The 16,442-nt window shown below is 50.5% G+C and overlaps 1 protein-coding gene and 1 non-coding gene across 2 annotated transcripts in view; one reads left to right on the top strand and one right to left on the bottom strand.

Annotated features, from left to right (window-relative positions):
* The window catches only part of LOC132596880 (uncharacterized), a 30,510-nt gene that overhangs the window by 6,964 nt on the left and 7,104 nt on the right, over nt 1-16,442 (top strand). Inside the window, exons 6-15 of the mRNA XM_060295116.1 lie at nt 3,489-3,611; nt 3,712-3,784; nt 3,930-4,059; nt 4,152-4,229; nt 4,520-4,601; nt 15,174-15,314; nt 15,416-15,488; nt 15,635-15,764; nt 15,857-15,934; nt 16,226-16,307. Of these exons, the coding sequence (XP_060151099.1) occupies nt 3,489-3,611; nt 3,712-3,784; nt 3,930-4,059; nt 4,152-4,229; nt 4,520-4,601; nt 15,174-15,314; nt 15,416-15,488; nt 15,635-15,764; nt 15,857-15,934; nt 16,226-16,307 (990 nt within the window). The remainder of the gene's footprint in view (nt 1-3,488; nt 3,612-3,711; nt 3,785-3,929; nt 4,060-4,151; nt 4,230-4,519; nt 4,602-15,173; nt 15,315-15,415; nt 15,489-15,634; nt 15,765-15,856; nt 15,935-16,225; nt 16,308-16,442) is intronic.
* Nucleotides 9,933-10,049, bottom strand: LOC132594130 (U5 spliceosomal RNA). Its single transcript, XR_009560346.1, has one exon. It is a non-coding gene; the product is annotated as a U5 spliceosomal RNA (small nuclear RNA).

The raw sequence follows: 16,442 nt of genomic DNA, 5'->3' as shown, positions 1-16,442 counted from the left end.
AGGGGACACGGGTTCGAACCCTGGGCCGGTAAGTTCCCACATGCCAAGGAGCAACTCAGCCGGTGTGCCACAACAACTGAGCCCAAATGCCACAACTCCGGATGCCCGCGTGCCTAGAGGCCGTGCTCTGCAACAAGAGAAGCCACCCAATGAGAAGCCCGCGCACTTCAACGAAGAGGAGCCCCCGCTCGCCGCAACTAGAGAAACCCCGCGCGCAACAACGAAAAACCAATGCAGCCATACATAGTAAATAAATAAATAATAATGTCCATAAATTAAAAAGAAAAGAAAAGAAAAGAAAGACACTTTCCACTTTAGAGCAAAGGGCAGGCATGCTTACTGACTGCTATAAAACATTCAGGTTCTCTGAAATCAGGGTTCCTCTTTGTAATAAAATCCATTGCATAAGCAGGCGTTCATCTGTGTTACTCCCATTGGACTTGGGGGCAAAGGGAACTGATTCAAAAAGAGAAAACCCATATAATCAATATGAAGACTATAAAAGGAGACATCATTATAGATGGTACATTCATTAAAATGATTTTTTTAATGACATAATGAAAACTTCTTGCAATATGTTTGAAACTTTAGACGAAAACAGCGAGAAAATATAATTTACCAAAACGTACTCGAAAAGTAGAAAACCCAAAGTGTCCTCTAAGCATTAAAGAAAAGGAATCAGTAATTAATTTTTTCCATAAGATCAGAAGCTTCAGAGAATTCGATCAAACATTCAAGGAAACATTCTAGTCTTAAACTCTTCCAGAGATTAGAAAAAGAGAGTACATCTTTTCCAAAAATCCCTTTCACAGATTTTCCTGGAGGAGCGGCCATAGCACAGGAATAGACACCAGTCTTGGAGAGTTACAATCAGTTAAGGAGAGAGTGGCAAATGTAGCTAAGTGTACTCTGGTCTCTCTTCACATCACTTGTCCTTTTTTGTTTTTTCAGCTGCCGTTGGGTCTTCGTTGTGGTGCGTGGGCTTCTAGTTGCAGTGGCTTCTCTTGTTGTGGAGCGTGGGCTCAGTAGTTGAGGCACGTGGGCTCAGCAGTGTGGCTTGCAGGCTCTAGCACGCAGGCTCAGTAGTTGTGGCGCACGGGCTTAGCTGCTCCGCGGCGCGTGGGATCTTCCCAGGCCAGGGCTCGAACCCGTGTCCCCTGCATTGGCAGGCGGATTCTTAACCACTGTGCCACCAGGGAAGTCCCAGATCACTTGTCTTTTACCTTTTACTAAAGATTTTGTGGAGAGGAATGTGTGGGACGTTGCCTTCTCATCTAAGACGGAAAGTTTCCAAGGTTTCATCTATTAGGTATGACCTTTGCTATAGTTTTTGGTAGATAGCTCTTACCACACTGAGATTCAATTTTCTCAAACTTTCTTTCTATTAAGATCATATATGTGCATTGCTAGATGGCACATTATTCCTTTTACACACTGCTAGACTCAATTTGCTAATATTTTGTGTAGAATTTTTGCATCTGTGTTCATGAGTAAGATTGCTATATAACTTCTCTAGAGCCTCACTTACAGCTGGGGGCAGGGAAACAGAGAACGCAGTTCCCAACCTACAACTTAAACTTGGAACTGCTTTCTAAAACAACAAGTTGGCTGCATCTTCTATCTCTTAACTACGCACCTCTTTCTAGTTCTACACATCAGCCATTTGTCTTTGAAATCCCACATACTTACCCTTATTTAAGTAAAACCTCAAAAGACTCCACTACCAATTCTCAAGTGTTTCTCTCCACGAAAGTCTTTGCCAAGACACAAAAGATTTCCTTAAACTGGGGAGGAATGTGTATGTGTGTACCATGCATGCCCATCCTCCCATATACTCGTTGGTCCCCCAACGTTTGTGGTGCCTTTGTACCTACCAACAAAAACCTGTCTTCCATTGTAGAGAATGACCCCTAAACATGTTCTTACTGGGTAAAAGCTCCTGACAAGAAAATAAAAGGTGGGACTTCCCTGGTGGCGTAGTGGTTAAGAATCCACCTGCCAACGTAGGGGACACGGGCTCGAGCCCTGGTCCGGGAAGATCCCACACGTCGTCGAGCAACTAAGCCCGTGCGCCACAACTACTGAGCCCGAGGGCCACAACTACTGAAGCCCCCGCGCCTAGAGCCGGTGCGCCACAACAAGAGAAGCCACCTCAAGGAGAAGACCGTGCACTGCCACAAAGAGTAGCCCCTCTGCTTACCACAACTCGAGAAGGCCCGTGCACAGTAACAAAGACCCAACGCAGCCTTAAATAAATAGATTTTTTAAATTTTTTAAAAAGAAACTAAAACATTATTTTTTGTTTTTCAAACAGGTAATACTGTTAATATTTCTCACGTAGTCTACACTGCATTCTGGTATGCAGATGAGCTAGTCAGGGAAACAACTGTGCCCTCGAAGTAGGTGGAGAGGCCAGCGGCACTTGACTCTGCAGCTGGGGGGACAGCTCATTTCTAAGCCCCGTCTTCCATGCAGCAAGCATTTGTGTTTACCCGCTGTCCTATCACACCACATTACCTGCCCGTTTCCAGCTCTGCCTGTCTGGAGTTCTTTTCTCTTTACAAAAATATTCAGTCCTCTGCCATCTTCCCAGGCTCTCCCACAGCCCACCGACCCCTTTTATAGCACTTGTCACCAAACTGTTCACCGGGCACAAGACGCGTCCTATACAGGTTGGCCGAAAGGCTGAGTCAATGCTGGATGGAATGAATGACTGCGAAGCAGCCACAGAAAATGCCCTCTTTAAATTCTAGTACCCTCCTCCTTCCTAACCGAATCTTTCCCTCCTTTTGCTTCCACCACTTCCTAGCTGTGGTACCTTATGGCAAGTGCTTTACCTCTCTGTGCCTCATTCCCTCAAATGTCCAATAGGGATAAGTCATCATGCTGTTGCCAAATGAAGCTCCTTGGTCACAGGGATCGTCACTGGGACTCTGAAAGGAAAGCCCTCAGCACAGACCCTAGGCAAACAAGGCCTCAATAAGGGTCCATCAGAAAGGAAAGTTTCTCTAAACTGCTGTCGACCTTGCCTCCTTTCTCATTTTCTGCTACACATCCCCACCCACTTGCTCTGTCTCCCCCTCACCCCTTGTCTTTCCCCATCCTGTCTCCCTGTGAAGACCCGCCGTCCGTCCCTCCTCCAGGAAACCTTCTAGATTCCTCAAAGCCCTTTGCCGGCCCTACCTCTGTGGGGCCTCCAGCTCTTTTCAGCCTCTAAGCCTCCAACCTTCTTCCTCTGGCTCCGGCTGGTTCTGTGAGTCCCAGGGGGCCTCGGCCTCCTCCTCCCTCTCCCCTTTAACTACGAGCTCCAGAAGGGCAGGACTGAGGGGTCGCCGGCCCAGCTCCCCCCACGCCTGGCACAGTGCTGGCCAGTAAGAGGTGCTAAGAAAGGTCGATAAAGAGTTGGAGGTGAGGGGGTGCTGCTTCCTTGCGAGGGCGAGGGCGGGGAGTGGAGCGGCGGGCCTCTCCAGCGCCCCTGCCTTCCCCAGCCATCGAGCTGATCAAGGACCTGGTCAACTACGACGTGTGCCCGGCGCTGCTCAAGGGCCTCGTGGCGCTGCTGACACCGTCCTTCAAGGAGACCAGCAAACAGCAGTCCCAGATCGTCAGCGGTAGGGATCCACTGAGAACGGGGTGGTGGACCCGACGGGGCAGGGTGGAAGACGAGGACGAGGGGTCCTCCAGCCTCACGGCCACTCCTCCATTTTCCAGACTCTTCGGTTCTGCAGCTCACCACCCACCTGCCGTGGTTCTTGCAGCAGGCCGCGGCCACCAGGGCCACCGGGTAAGCGGGCAGCAGGTAGTGGGCAGATGCGGCAAGCCAGGCCCCGGCGCTGCCCACGGCCCCCAAGAGCGCTCCGGCCGCCAGAGGGTCCCACGGGGCCGCCGCAGCACGAATCCCACCCCCACCCGACGCCACCCCCGCCCAGGATCCTGGCGCGAGGCAACACGAGCCTGGCCGAGGAGATGCTGCACCTGCGCGTGGTGCACAGCCTCATGGCCGCCATGGGCAACACGGACCACAGCAACGGCCAGCGGCAGGCCAGCCTCACGCTAGAGGTGCGCTGGGCGGCCGGGTGGCGGGCGGCAGGGCGGCGCGGCAGGCACAGCGCGTGGGCACGGCAGTCACGCCCCCTCGCCCGCCCACGCAGTACTATGTGCAGTTATTCCCAGTGGTGGAGGAGCACGTGCGCAGGTCCATGGGGGAGGAACTCTACAAACTCTTCCGTGTAAGTGCTCCCCCCCGCCGCGCCCCGCGGGACACAGCAGTGCCCCTGTGCACAGCCCAGCGCACGGCCCCTCCCCCTGTACACCCCACACACAGATTGGCCTCGGGGCCGGCGGCGGGAAGGACTGCCCTGGCTTGGGCTTCTCCACCTGGCATCCTTCCGTCCCCCTTCCTGCCCTTCCAGTCAGGCTAAGAGCCTGACCGCAGCCTGCAACCTCCATGTGCCCACGCCCAACTCCAAGTCCAGGCTGCCCTGGCATCCAGCCCAGTTCCCCTTGCTCCTGTCCTCAGGGCAACGCCGAGGACTTGTACAGGAGAATAGATAGCTCTCAGGCGGATATCTTGGCGGCCAACGAAGTCAGTGTCACCAAAGGTGAGTGGGGTGTGAGGGGGCCTGGAGCAAAGGTGCGGCGGCACCCACACTCAGGCTCATCTCCCTGTCCCCAGAGCTGCATCTCAGTGGCCTCTCCGACAGCACCATGAGCTTTTGCTTTGGCCATTGTAATCAGGGTCAGGTGGCCTACATCACACACTTCCAGAGGGAGGCTGTGGGAGAAAAGGAGCAACAGAGCCTCCAAGGCAAGCCAGGAAGCCCAGGCTGTGTGGCAGGGAAGCCTGGCAGGAGGAAGGAGCCAGGGCCAAGCTCCGGTTGACTCTTCTTGGCCCTTGGTGGGAGGCTGGGGATCTGCCCGCCAGAAGGGGAAAAGGAGAGCTGGCTGGGAAGGGTTCAATAAACAAACGGTCTTGCTATCTATCTGGTGTCCGTGTGTGGAGGGCAGAGGGCGATCTAGTGAGAGTTATGATGACGGGTCGGGGTGCCTCTGCTCACCAAGGTAAAACGCTGGTCTGAGGGGAAGGACCACCAACGTCGCAGAAGATTCAAGGGCACAGCCTGTGGAGCGGGCCTTACCTCAGCTCCCTGCTGGCCCCTGCGCTCTCCCCTCCAGGACACCACACCCACCTGGTTTTTCTCCTGCCTCTCCGGTTGCTTCCTTTCATTCTCTTTTGCTGATTCCTCCTCTTCAACCCAGCTGCCTTCAAGGTGGAGTGAGGCAGGACTCTGACCTGGAGCCTCTTCCCTACCTTTACACCCTGGTGATTCCATTGCTTTAAATACCACTTCTGTGCAACGACTCCCACGTTTCTATTTCCAGCTAAACATTTCTACCTCATGGTGTTGTCGACGAAAAATTTAATCAGTCGATCTAAGAAAGCACTGGAAAATTTTATTCGAGCCAAATTGCGGCGTATGAGCCGGGAACAGCCTCTCGGAAAGCTTCAAGAAGTGTTCTGCCTGTGAGAGGTCAAAGCACAGTTATCCAGGGCTTTGTACGTTAAAAGACGTACACAGTGACATTCACACAATCCACATCGACACCTACAAAGCAAGTAATGGGTCAGGGGTCATCAGGGCCCCTTACAAGACCAAGGAGGAAGGTTATCTCCTAAGGAGTTATCTTGTTGATACCAGGAGAAGGTTGCTCTTCACAGCTGACCAGGTATTTCTGCCCACCGGGAGGTGGGTCGATGCATGGTGCAGATACGCAATGCACAGTAGAGGGAAGAGAGGAGGCCAAAGGGCAGAGAAAATTATTTATGTTCAAATTTTCCTTGACTCCCTTTAGAATATGCATTTGTATTTCATCAGTGTCCAAAGCTGAACTCCCAGTCCTGTGCCATCTTCCCCAACTCAACTGACGGCAACTCATCCTTCCTGCCACTCAGAACAAAATCCTGGTGTTCTCCTTGATGTCTCTCTTTAACCTCTGGATCCATCCTGTCTGTTGACTCTACCTTCCAAATATATCCAGGATCCAACTATGTCTCACTACCTCCATTGCTAATACTCGGGTCCAAGCCACCATCATCTCTCTTCTAGATGACTCTGCTTTCTGCCCCATTCTCTTTGTCAGCACAGCAGCCAGAGTGGTCCTTGTAAACTTCAGATTCTGTCACTCTGCTCAGAACCTTGCAGGGCTCTCCATTTCACTGAGTAAAGCCCAAGCCCTTACTGTTACGGCCTCCAGGGTGATCTAGGCTCCCATGACTTCTGAACTCTCTCCTACTTCTCTCTCTCTTCTTCACTGGGCACCAGACACATTGGCTGTGTGGTTCTTGAAGCTGACAAAACAAGCTCCCGCTTTAGGGCTTTTGTGCAGACTTTTCTGCTGAACACTTGAGAGAGGTCCTCTTCCTAGAACCGTCACCCCAGGTGTCTGCATGGCTAACTCCATGACCTCCTTTCAACTCTTTACACAAAAGGTATCTTCTCAGGACTTACCTGGTGGTGCAGTGGATAAGACTCCGTGCTCCCAATACAGGGGGCCAGGGTTCGATCCCTGGTCAGGGAACTAGATCCCATGTGCATGCCACAACTAAGGAACTGGTGAGCCACAACTAAGGAGCCCGCTTGCCACAACTAAGACCCGGTGCAACCAAATAAATAAATAATTTTTTAAAAAAACAAAGTTACCTTCTCGGGGGGGATTACCCTATTTTAAGTCGCGTCCCACACTACCAACCCCTATATTCTGACCCCCAACCCCTACCACTGCTGTTTTTTCCATAGCACTTATTTATGTGTTATTTATTTATTGGGTGTCTCCCCACCTGAATGTAAGCTCCAGCAGGGCAGGGATATTTGTTTTCATTACTGATATGTCCCAAATGCTGAGAACAATGCCTGGCACATATGAATGAACGACCGAGTTACTGTGAGGGCACTGTCCCTCAAAGTCAGAAGACATGAAGTCTGAGGACATGAAGTCAGATGGCAGTAATTCTCCAGGGTGCCACAAGAGGGCATCACCGGCCCTGATCTTGTTGGTCAGAGGCAGCCTAACTTACCCCAAACTGGGATTTTGAGCCTCAGCTTTCCTCTATTTGGGCGGAAGGAGGAGAGAAAAGTTAAGGAAATATCGGTATGTTTTCCATAAAGCTAAATGGATATCCTGTTTTAAAGACGTGTCCTGTCCTTTGCTGTGAAGTCACTCTTACTGTTTTTAGTCTTGGAATGGCCTTTCTGTAGAATTATGATTTTAAAAATTAGTACCCCAGAAATTTTTTGGAAATTTTAATAATTGGAAAATCCAAAACTCTGGAAACCACTGGTCTAAGACGATAACTCTTTAATAACAATGGAGCTTTAAAAAATGAAATCTTAAGGGACTTCCCTGGTGGTCCAGGGGCTAAGACTCCACACTCCCAATGCAGAGGGGCCCAGGTTCGATCCCTGGTCAGGGACCTAGATCCCACATGCTGCAACTAAGGGTTCTCATGCCGTAGCTAAAGATCATGCGTGCCGCGGTTCAGACCTGGCTCAGCCAAATAAATAAATTTTTTCAAAATAAATAAATAAAAAGGAAATCTTAAGTATAATTCAAATATCCAAAACAAATACACGTTACATGAAATCTATTACTATACATTTATTCTCCCCCAACTTGTTATTTCCGAAAGTTCAGAACTACAACAAGTTGAAAGAATGAGTACCTATGACACATTTTCTTTCTCTCTCTCTGTTTACTGGGCTATTTGAAAGTTTCAGATGTCATGACATTTCACTGCTAAATATTTCACATTACGTGTCTACTAAGAATAAGGCCGTTCTCCTACATAATTACTATATCAGTATTGTGGTAGTGTGAGTCGTAGCCTCCAAATACATCCACATCCTGATCCCAGGAACCTGTAGATATGTTACTTCACACGGTAAAAGGGATTGTGCAGGTGTGATTAAGGATCTTGAGATGGGGAGATTCTCCTGGATTATCTAGGTAGGCCCCAGGTAATTACGAGGCTCTTTATACGGCAGGAGGTTCCAGAGTTAGGAGACGACACGACAGAAGCAAAAGATTTGGACTGCAAGGAAGGGGTCATAGGCCAAGGAATGAAGCCAGCTTTCTTAAAGGCAAGGGAACAGATTCTCCCTTGAAGCCTCTAGAAAGAATGCAGCCCTGTCAACACCTTAATTCTAGACTCCTGCCGTCCAGAAGTTGTTTTAAGTCACTAAGCGTGTGATAATTTGTTACAGCAGCAAGAAAACAAATACAATTATTAATTGAATAATGTCACGTGAAATAGAGTACACCCTAAAATTTCCACAAAGGCACCAAAAGTGTACCTTCTGCTTTCTTCCTGCCTTCCTTTCCTTGGTGTGTTATTGGGTTTTGTTCAGGATCCAGTTAAGGTTTGTATATTGCATTGGATTGTCATGCAGTATAAGCTTTTTCTTGTCTGTTTAATTTATGTACTGTATTTATTTGGGGTTGTGTTGGGTCTTCGTTGCTGCGTGTGGACTTTCTCTAGTTGCGTGGAGCGGGGGCTGCTCTCCGTTGCGGTGCACGGGCTTCTCACTGCGGTGGCTTCTCTTGTTGCCGAGCACGGGCTCCAGGTGCCCGGGCTCCAGTGCTTGTGGCACTCGGGCTCAGTAGCTGTGGGACCCGGGCTTAGTTGCTCCGCGACATGGGGGATCTTCCGGGACCAGGACTCGAACCCGTGTCCCCTGCAGTGAGAGGCGGATTCTTAACCCCTGTACCACCAGGGAAGCCCTAAGCTTACTTCTAAAATTAAAATTTAGAGCAATTACTTGCGGTCTTCATCCACATTAGAAACTGGAAAACTACAGATGATCTTGAGCATTGCCTTTCCTTTTTTTTTTTCCCGCCGCGCCAAGTGGCCTGCTGGGTTTCAGTTCCCCAACCGGGATCAAACCCGCGCCCCCTACCGTGGAAGCGTGGAGCCCTAACCACTGGTCCAGGGATTGCCAGGGAATTCCTCGAATTTCTTATTTTTAACAGTTCTAGTTTTAAGGCTAAACTACCTCATCAGAAAGTGTATATTTGAATGTTTATCATACAAACATCGACCAACTATACTTCAATTTTTTTGAAGCTTTTACAAAAGCCAAGTTACACAAGTGCAGCAGTTAGAACCACAATCCCAGAGAGGTGGGTCTCCCCGGAGGTGCTCACGTACTGCCTTGAACAATCCTTTGCAAACACATGTGCCCAAGCCTGAACTTGAATTCACGACCTAACCAAAGCCAGGTTAAGCGGATAATCTACAGCGAGCAACCGTCTACTGGACGACTGACTGCTCTGTGCCAGGCCGCGTGCCGTGCACGAGAAGCAGTTCAACTTTATTATGCCTGGTGGTCTCCAAGAAGATAAACCCGAAGCGCTAGGAACAAAGCGCGTTTTTAAGCTCTGTGAGTATTTGAATGCCTTATAACTTGTGAGGCCGCTCGCGCTTAGAAAGTGGGGGGTCACTTCTCTTGCGCCTCTTTCTCTTCCTTCCCCGGCGCTGCCTTCCTCAAACCAGGAACGGTACTTCCTCCTCAGAACACCATGCGCACTCCACGAGCACCAGTTGCCCCGTCCACACGAAGCTCGCCTCCTGAAGACAACCTCAGAGAAACATGACACAACACCTTGCTCTCACCGAGGACTGCAGTTGTTTACGAGCAACGGTCAAAAACCGCAAAAACAGCTCGCCACTGTATTATACCGCTCCGCCAACCAGGTTAATTCCAGGTGCTTGCCAGGATTCCGAAATCACACGTACGTCACACTAACAAACCAGCACAAAAACAGCCTACCACTAAGTCAAAACAGAGTTACCACTTTCTGCTCTGCAGCGTGTAACACTAACCAGCACAGATCCACCAAAATACAAGACATTCTTTTCTTTGCACAAATTTATTAGCCTTATATAAAACAAGGCCTCAAAAAATTGGGTAGAAACTCGGAATTGTTTCTCTCCACGGAAATCTTTAGTAAAAGGCGAAAGATTTATGCGTTCTGAAGAGAAACCAGAGTATGCCATCATAGTCGCTCACACAGTCCTCGGCTAACTGGAAGTCCCAACGCACCAACGGTAACTATTTACCCGCAAACAACGAGTGAGTTCTGCAATTATTTCACACACTTCTGTGAAAATATCCTGATTTCGAGTGGGGGCGGGAGTCAAAATTAATAGAAGGCTAGAGCCTTTTGAAAGTAGGCAAGATCCCGAATGCAATGCATTCTGGGTATGTAAATGAAGCTGAGTCACCAACCTCGCGCTTCGGCAAATGCCTTCATTAGTTTTCCTGCTCGGTCTAGAGCCACCACCAGGGGGCGTGGCAGAAACCAGATAGGAATATAGTCGCCGAGTCCAACCAGAAAGTCTGTTTTATTTTGTTTTGTTTTTATTAAGGGACGACATTTATTCCTTTTCCAAATGTTACAGTAACACCAGGGGGAAGGAAATGGTTTTAGCAGTTAGGGAAAAGAAAAGTGCAAATCTGGGGTTTGGCCGTTAAAAGTCATTTACAACAATGTGCGGGGAGGGAAGAAAAGAAGTTGTTTCACATCACAGGCCTCCCCACAACCCCAAAGCTTAATACGTGCTTACAAGTCAAAAAAGAGACAGTTGATTCACAAGCTGGAGGTTGAAACTTGAGTAAGACATTTAGAAAAACCTAGACAAGGGCAGTGTCCTCCCCCGCCCAGGTGCCACTGCAGGCACAGCACAAGAGACTACAAACAGCAGGGGAAGGTGGACACTCAGAGTTTGGGAGTGTAGGCACCCCCACCTCTGGCTCAGGGATTTGGGAAGTAAACATAACCTACTTGGAGAAGAATTGGGGAAGACAACCAGCAAACTGCCTTCTGCGCGGCTGGGAAAGGGAAGGAGGTAGGGCCAGGGGCAGGAGAATTTCACATCACTAACCTAACTTGGGAAACTGCAAGGGACCATCTTCAACTGGCCTTAAGAGCAAGAGCAGATGGATGATGGTGTTGCCGAAATATCAGCTTGCCTGTGCACCAATGCCGAACAGAAATACGGAGACAGATTTTGGAGGAAGAGAGAGATGCCTTTATTTTTCTGCCAGGCAGAAAGGAAGACACAGCAGGCTAGCGCCTGAAGAACTGTGCCCCCATCTCCTTCGGGAATAGGAAAAGATTTTATATGTGGGGCTCGCAGTCTGGCATATATGATAAGGATCAAAATAGTGAGGGTCTTGCATTCTTCTTCTTCCTGCGTTATTTCAAAACAGTCACTGCTGGCATCAGGCAGCCCGGTAACTGCGTCGGTGCGTCTCGGGGCTGTTGGCCTGCGTGACCTTCTTTCTGAAATGCAAATGTTACAGGGGGTGATTTGCTACAAGGCAGTGCAGGATGTAATTCACATAGTGTTAACGAGTCATAGGTTTGGGATGTCCCTGGTGGCACAGTGGTTAAGAATCCACCTGCCGGGCTTCCCTGGTCCCGCAATGGTTGAGAGTCCGCCTGCAGATGCAGCGGACACGTGTTCGTGCCCCAGTCCAGGAAGATTCCACATACCGCAGAGCGGCTAGGCCCGTGAGCCATGGCCGTTGAGCCTGCGCGTCCGGAGCCTGTGCTCCGCAACGGGAGAGGCCACAACAATGAGAAGCCCGCGTACCACAAAAAGAAAAAAAAAAAAAAAAAAGAATCCACCTGCCAATGCAGGGGACACGGGTTCGAACCCTGGCCCGGTAAGTTCCCACATGCCGAGGAGCAACTCAGCCGGTGTGCCACAACAACTGAGCCCAAATGCCACAACTTCTGATGCCCGCATGCCTAGAGGCCGTGCTCTGCAAAAAGAGAAGCCACCCAATGAGAGGCCCACGCACTTCAACGAAGAGTAGCCCCCGCTCGCCGCAACTAGAGAAACCCCGCGCGCAACAACGAAAAACCAATGCAGCCATACATAGTAAATAAATAAATAATAATGTCCATAAATTTAAAAAAAAAGAAAAGAAAAGAAAGACACTTTCCACTTTAGAGCAAAGGGCAGGCATGCTTACTGACTGCTATATAACATTCAGGTTCTCTGAAATCAGGGTTCCTCTTTGTAATAAAATCCATTGCATAAGCAGGCGTTCATCTGTGTTACTCCCATGGGACTGGGGGCAAAGGGAACTGATTCAAAAAGAGAAAACCCATATAATCAATATGAAGACTATAAAAGGAGACATCATTATAGATGGTACATTCATTAAAATGATTTTTTAATGACATAATGAAAACTTCTTGCAATATGTTTGAAACTTTAGACGAAAACAGCGAGAAAATATAATTTACCAAAACGTACTCGAGAAGTAGAAAACCCAAAGTGTCCTCTAAGCATTAAAGAAAAGGAATCAGTAATTAATTTTTTCCATAAGATCAGAAGCTTCAGAGAATTCGATCAAACATTCAAGAAAACATTCTAGTCTTAAACTCTTCCAGAGATTAGAAAAAGAGAGTACATCTTTTCCAAAAATCCCTTTCACAGATTTTCCTGGAGGAGCGGCCATAGCATAGGAATAGACACCAGTCTTGGAGAGTTACAATCAGTTAAGGAGAGAGTGGCAAATGTAGCTAAGTGTACTCTGGTCTCTCTTCACATCACTTGTCCTTTTTTGTTTTTTCGGCTGCCTTTGGGTCTTCGTTGTGGTGCGTGGGCTTCTAGTTGCAGTGGCTTCTCTTGTTGTGGAGCGTGGGCTCAGTAGTTGAGGCACGTGGGCTCAGCAGTGTGGCTTGCAGGCTCTAGCACGCAGGCTCAGTAGTTGTGGCGCACGGGCTTAGCTGCTCCGCGGCGCGTGGGATCTTCCCAGGCCAGGGCTCGAACCCGTGTCCCCTGCATTGGCAGGCGGATTCTTAACCACTGTGCCACCAGGGAAGTCCCAGATCACTTGTCTTTTACCTTTTACTAAAGATTTTGTGGAGAGGAATGTGTGGGACGTTGCCTTCTCATCTAAGACGGAAAGTTTCCAAGGTTTCATCTATTAGGTATGACCTTTGCTATAGTTTTTGGTAGATAGCTCTTACCACACTGAGATTCAATTTTCTCAAACTTTCTTTCTATTAAGATCATATATGTGCATTGCTAGATGGCACATTATTCCTTTTACACACTGCTAGACTCAATTTGCTAATATTTTGTGTAGAATTTTTGCATCTGTGTTCATGAGTAAGATTGCTATATAACTTCTCTAGAGCCTCACTTACAGCTGGGGGCAGGGAAACAGAGAACGCAGTTCCCAACCTACAACTTAAACTTGGAACTGCTTTCTAAAACAACAAGTTGGCTGCATCTTCTATCTCTTAACTACGCACCTCTTTCTAGTTCTACACATCAGCCATTTGTCTTTGAAATCCCACATACTTACCCTTATTTAAGTAAAACCTCAAAAGACTCCACTACCAATTCTCAAGTGTTTCTCTCCACGAAAGTCTTTGCCAAGACACAAAAGATTTCCTTAAACTGGGGAGGAATGTGTATGTGTGTACCATGCATGCCCATCCTCCCATATACTCGTTGGTCCCCCAACGTTTGTGGTGCCTTTGTACCTGCCAACAAAAACCTGTCTTCCATTGTAGAGAATGACCCCTAAACATGTTCTTACTGGGTAAAAGCTCCTGACAAGAAAATGAAAGGTGGGACTTCCCTGGTGGCGTAGTGGTTAAGAATCCACCTGCCAACGTACGGGACACGGGCTCGAGCCCTGGTCTGGGAAGATCCCACACGTCGCCGAGCAACTAAGCCCGTGCGCCACAACTACTGAGCCCGAGGGCCACAACTACTGAAGCCCCCGCGCCTAGAGCCGGTGCGCCACAACAAGAGAAGCCACCTCAAGGAGAAGCCCGCGCACTGCAACAAAGAGTAGCCCCTCTGCTTGCCACAACTCGAGAAGGCCCGTGCACAGTAACAAAGACCCAACGCAGCCTTAAATAAATAAATAGATTTTTTAAATTTTTTAAAAAGAAACTAAAACATTATTTTTTGTTTTTCAAACAGATAATACTGTTAATATTTCTCACGTAGTCTACACTGCATTCTGGTATGCAGATGAGCTAGTCAGGGAAACAACTGTGCCCTCGAAGTAGGTGGTGAGGCCAGCGGCACTTGACTCTGCAGCTGGGGGGACAGCTCATTTCTAAGCCCCGTCTTCCATGCAGCAAGCACTTGTGTTTACCCGCTGTCCTATCACACCACATTACCTGCCCGCTACCAGCTCTGCCTGTCTGGGGTTCTTTTCTCTTTACAAAAATATTCAGTCCTCTGCCATCTTCCCAGGCTCTCCCACAGCCCACCGACCCCTTTTATAGCACTTGTCACCAAACTGTTCGCCGGGCACAAGACGTGTCCTATACAGGTTGGCCGAAAGGCTGAGTCAATGCTAGATGGAATGAATGACTGCGAAGCAGCCACAGAAAATGCCCTCTTTAAATTCTAGTCCCCTCCTCCTTCCTAACCGAATCTTTCCCTCCTTTTGCTTCCACCACTTCCTAGCTGTGGTACCTTATGGCAAGTGCTTTACCTCTCTGTGCCTCATTCCCTCAAATGTCCAATAGGGATAAGTCATCATGCTGTTGCAAAATGAAGCTCCTTGGTCACAGGGATCGTCACTGGGACTCTGAACGGAGAGCCCTCAGCACAGAGCCTAGGCAAACAAGGCCTCAATAAGGGTCCGTCAGAAAGGAAAGTTTCTCTAAACTGCTGTCAGCCTCGCCTCCTTTCTCATTTTCTGCTACACATCCCCACCCACTAGCTCTGCCTTCCCCTCACCCCTTGTCTTTCCCCATCCTGTCTCCCTGTGAAGACCCGCCGTCCTTCCCTCCTCCAGGAAACCTTCTAGATTCCTCAAAGCCCTTTGGCGGCCCTACCTCTGTGGGGCCTCCAGCTCTTTTCAGCCTCTAAGCCTCTAACCTTCTTCCTCCGGCTCTGGCTGGTTCTGTGAATCCCAGGGGGCCTCGGCCTCCTCCTCCCTCTCCCCTTTAACTACGAGCTCCAGAAGGGCAGGACTGAGGGGTCGCCGGCCCAGCTCCCCCCACGCCTGGCACAGTGCTGGCCAGTAAGAGGTGCTAAGAAAGGTCGATAAAGAGTTGGAGGGGAGAGGGTGCTGCTTCCTTGCGAGGGCGAGGGCGGGGAGTGGAGCGGCGGGCCTCTCCAGCGCCCCTGCCTTCCCCAACCAACGAGCTGATCAAGGACCTGGTCAACTACGACGTGTGCCCGGCGCTGCTCAAGGGCCTCGTGGCGCTGCTGAAACCGTCCTTCAAGGAGACCAGCAAACAGCAGTCCCAGATCGTCAGCCGTAGGGATCCGCTGCGATCGGGGTGGTGGACCTCGACGGGGCAGGGTGGAAGACGAGGACGAGGGGTCCTCCAGCCTCACGGCCACTCCTCCATTTTCCAGACTCTTCGGTTCTGCAGCTCACCACCCACCTGCCGTGGTTCTTGCAGCAGGCCGCGGCCACCAAGGCCACCGGGTAAGCGGGCAGCAGGTAGTGGGCAGATGCGGCAAGCCAGGCCCCAGCGCTGCCCGCGGGCCCCCAAGAGTGCTCCGGCCGCCGGAGGGTCCCACGGGGCCCCCGCAGCATGAATCCCACCCCCACCCCACGCCACCCCCGCCCAGGATCCTGGCGCGAGGCAACACGAGCCTGGCCGAGGAGATGCTGCACCTGCGCGTGGTGCACAGCCTCATGGCCGCCATGGGCAACATGGACCACAGCAACGGCCAGCGGCAGGCCAGCCTCACGCTAGAGGTGCGCTGGGCGGCCGGGTGGCGGGCGGCAGGGCGGCGCGGCAGGCACAGCGCGTGGGCACGGCAGTCACGCCCCCTCGCCCGCCCACGCAGTACTTTGTGCAGTTATTCCCAGTGGTGGAGGAGCACGTGCGCAGGTCCATGGGGGAGGAACTCTACAAGCTCTTCCGTGTAAGTGCTCCCGCCCCGCTGCGCCCCGCGGGACACAACAGTGCCCCTGTGCACAGCCCAGCGCACGGCCCCTCCCCCTGTACACCCCACACACAGATCGGCCTCGGGGCCGGCGGCGGGAAGGACTGCCCTGGCTTGGGCTTCTCCACCTGGCATCCTTCCGTCCCCCTTCCTGCCCTTCCAGTCAGGCTAAGAGCCTGACCGCAGCCTGCAACCTCCATGTGCCCACGCCCAACTCCAAGTCCAGGCTGCCCTGGCATCCAGCCCAGTTCCCCTTGCTCCTGTCCTCAGGGCAACGCCGAGGACTTGTACAGGAGAATAGATAGCAATCAGGCAGACATCTTGGCGGCCAACGAAGTCAATGTCACCAAAGGTGAGTGGGGTGTGAGGGGGCCTGGAGCAGAGGGGCGGCGGCACCCACACTCAGGTTCATCTCCCTGTCCCCAGAGCTGCATCTCAGTGGCCTCTCCGACAGCACCATGAGCTTTTGCTTTGGCCATTGTAATCA

This window comes from Globicephala melas, chromosome 1, assembly GCF_963455315.2.
Source record: "Globicephala melas chromosome 1, mGloMel1.2, whole genome shotgun sequence".
NCBI classification, from domain to species: Eukaryota; Metazoa; Chordata; class Mammalia; order Artiodactyla; family Delphinidae; genus Globicephala; species Globicephala melas.
The sequence above is the reverse complement of the archived record's forward strand: the minus strand, read 5'-3'. Positions and strand labels throughout refer to the sequence as shown.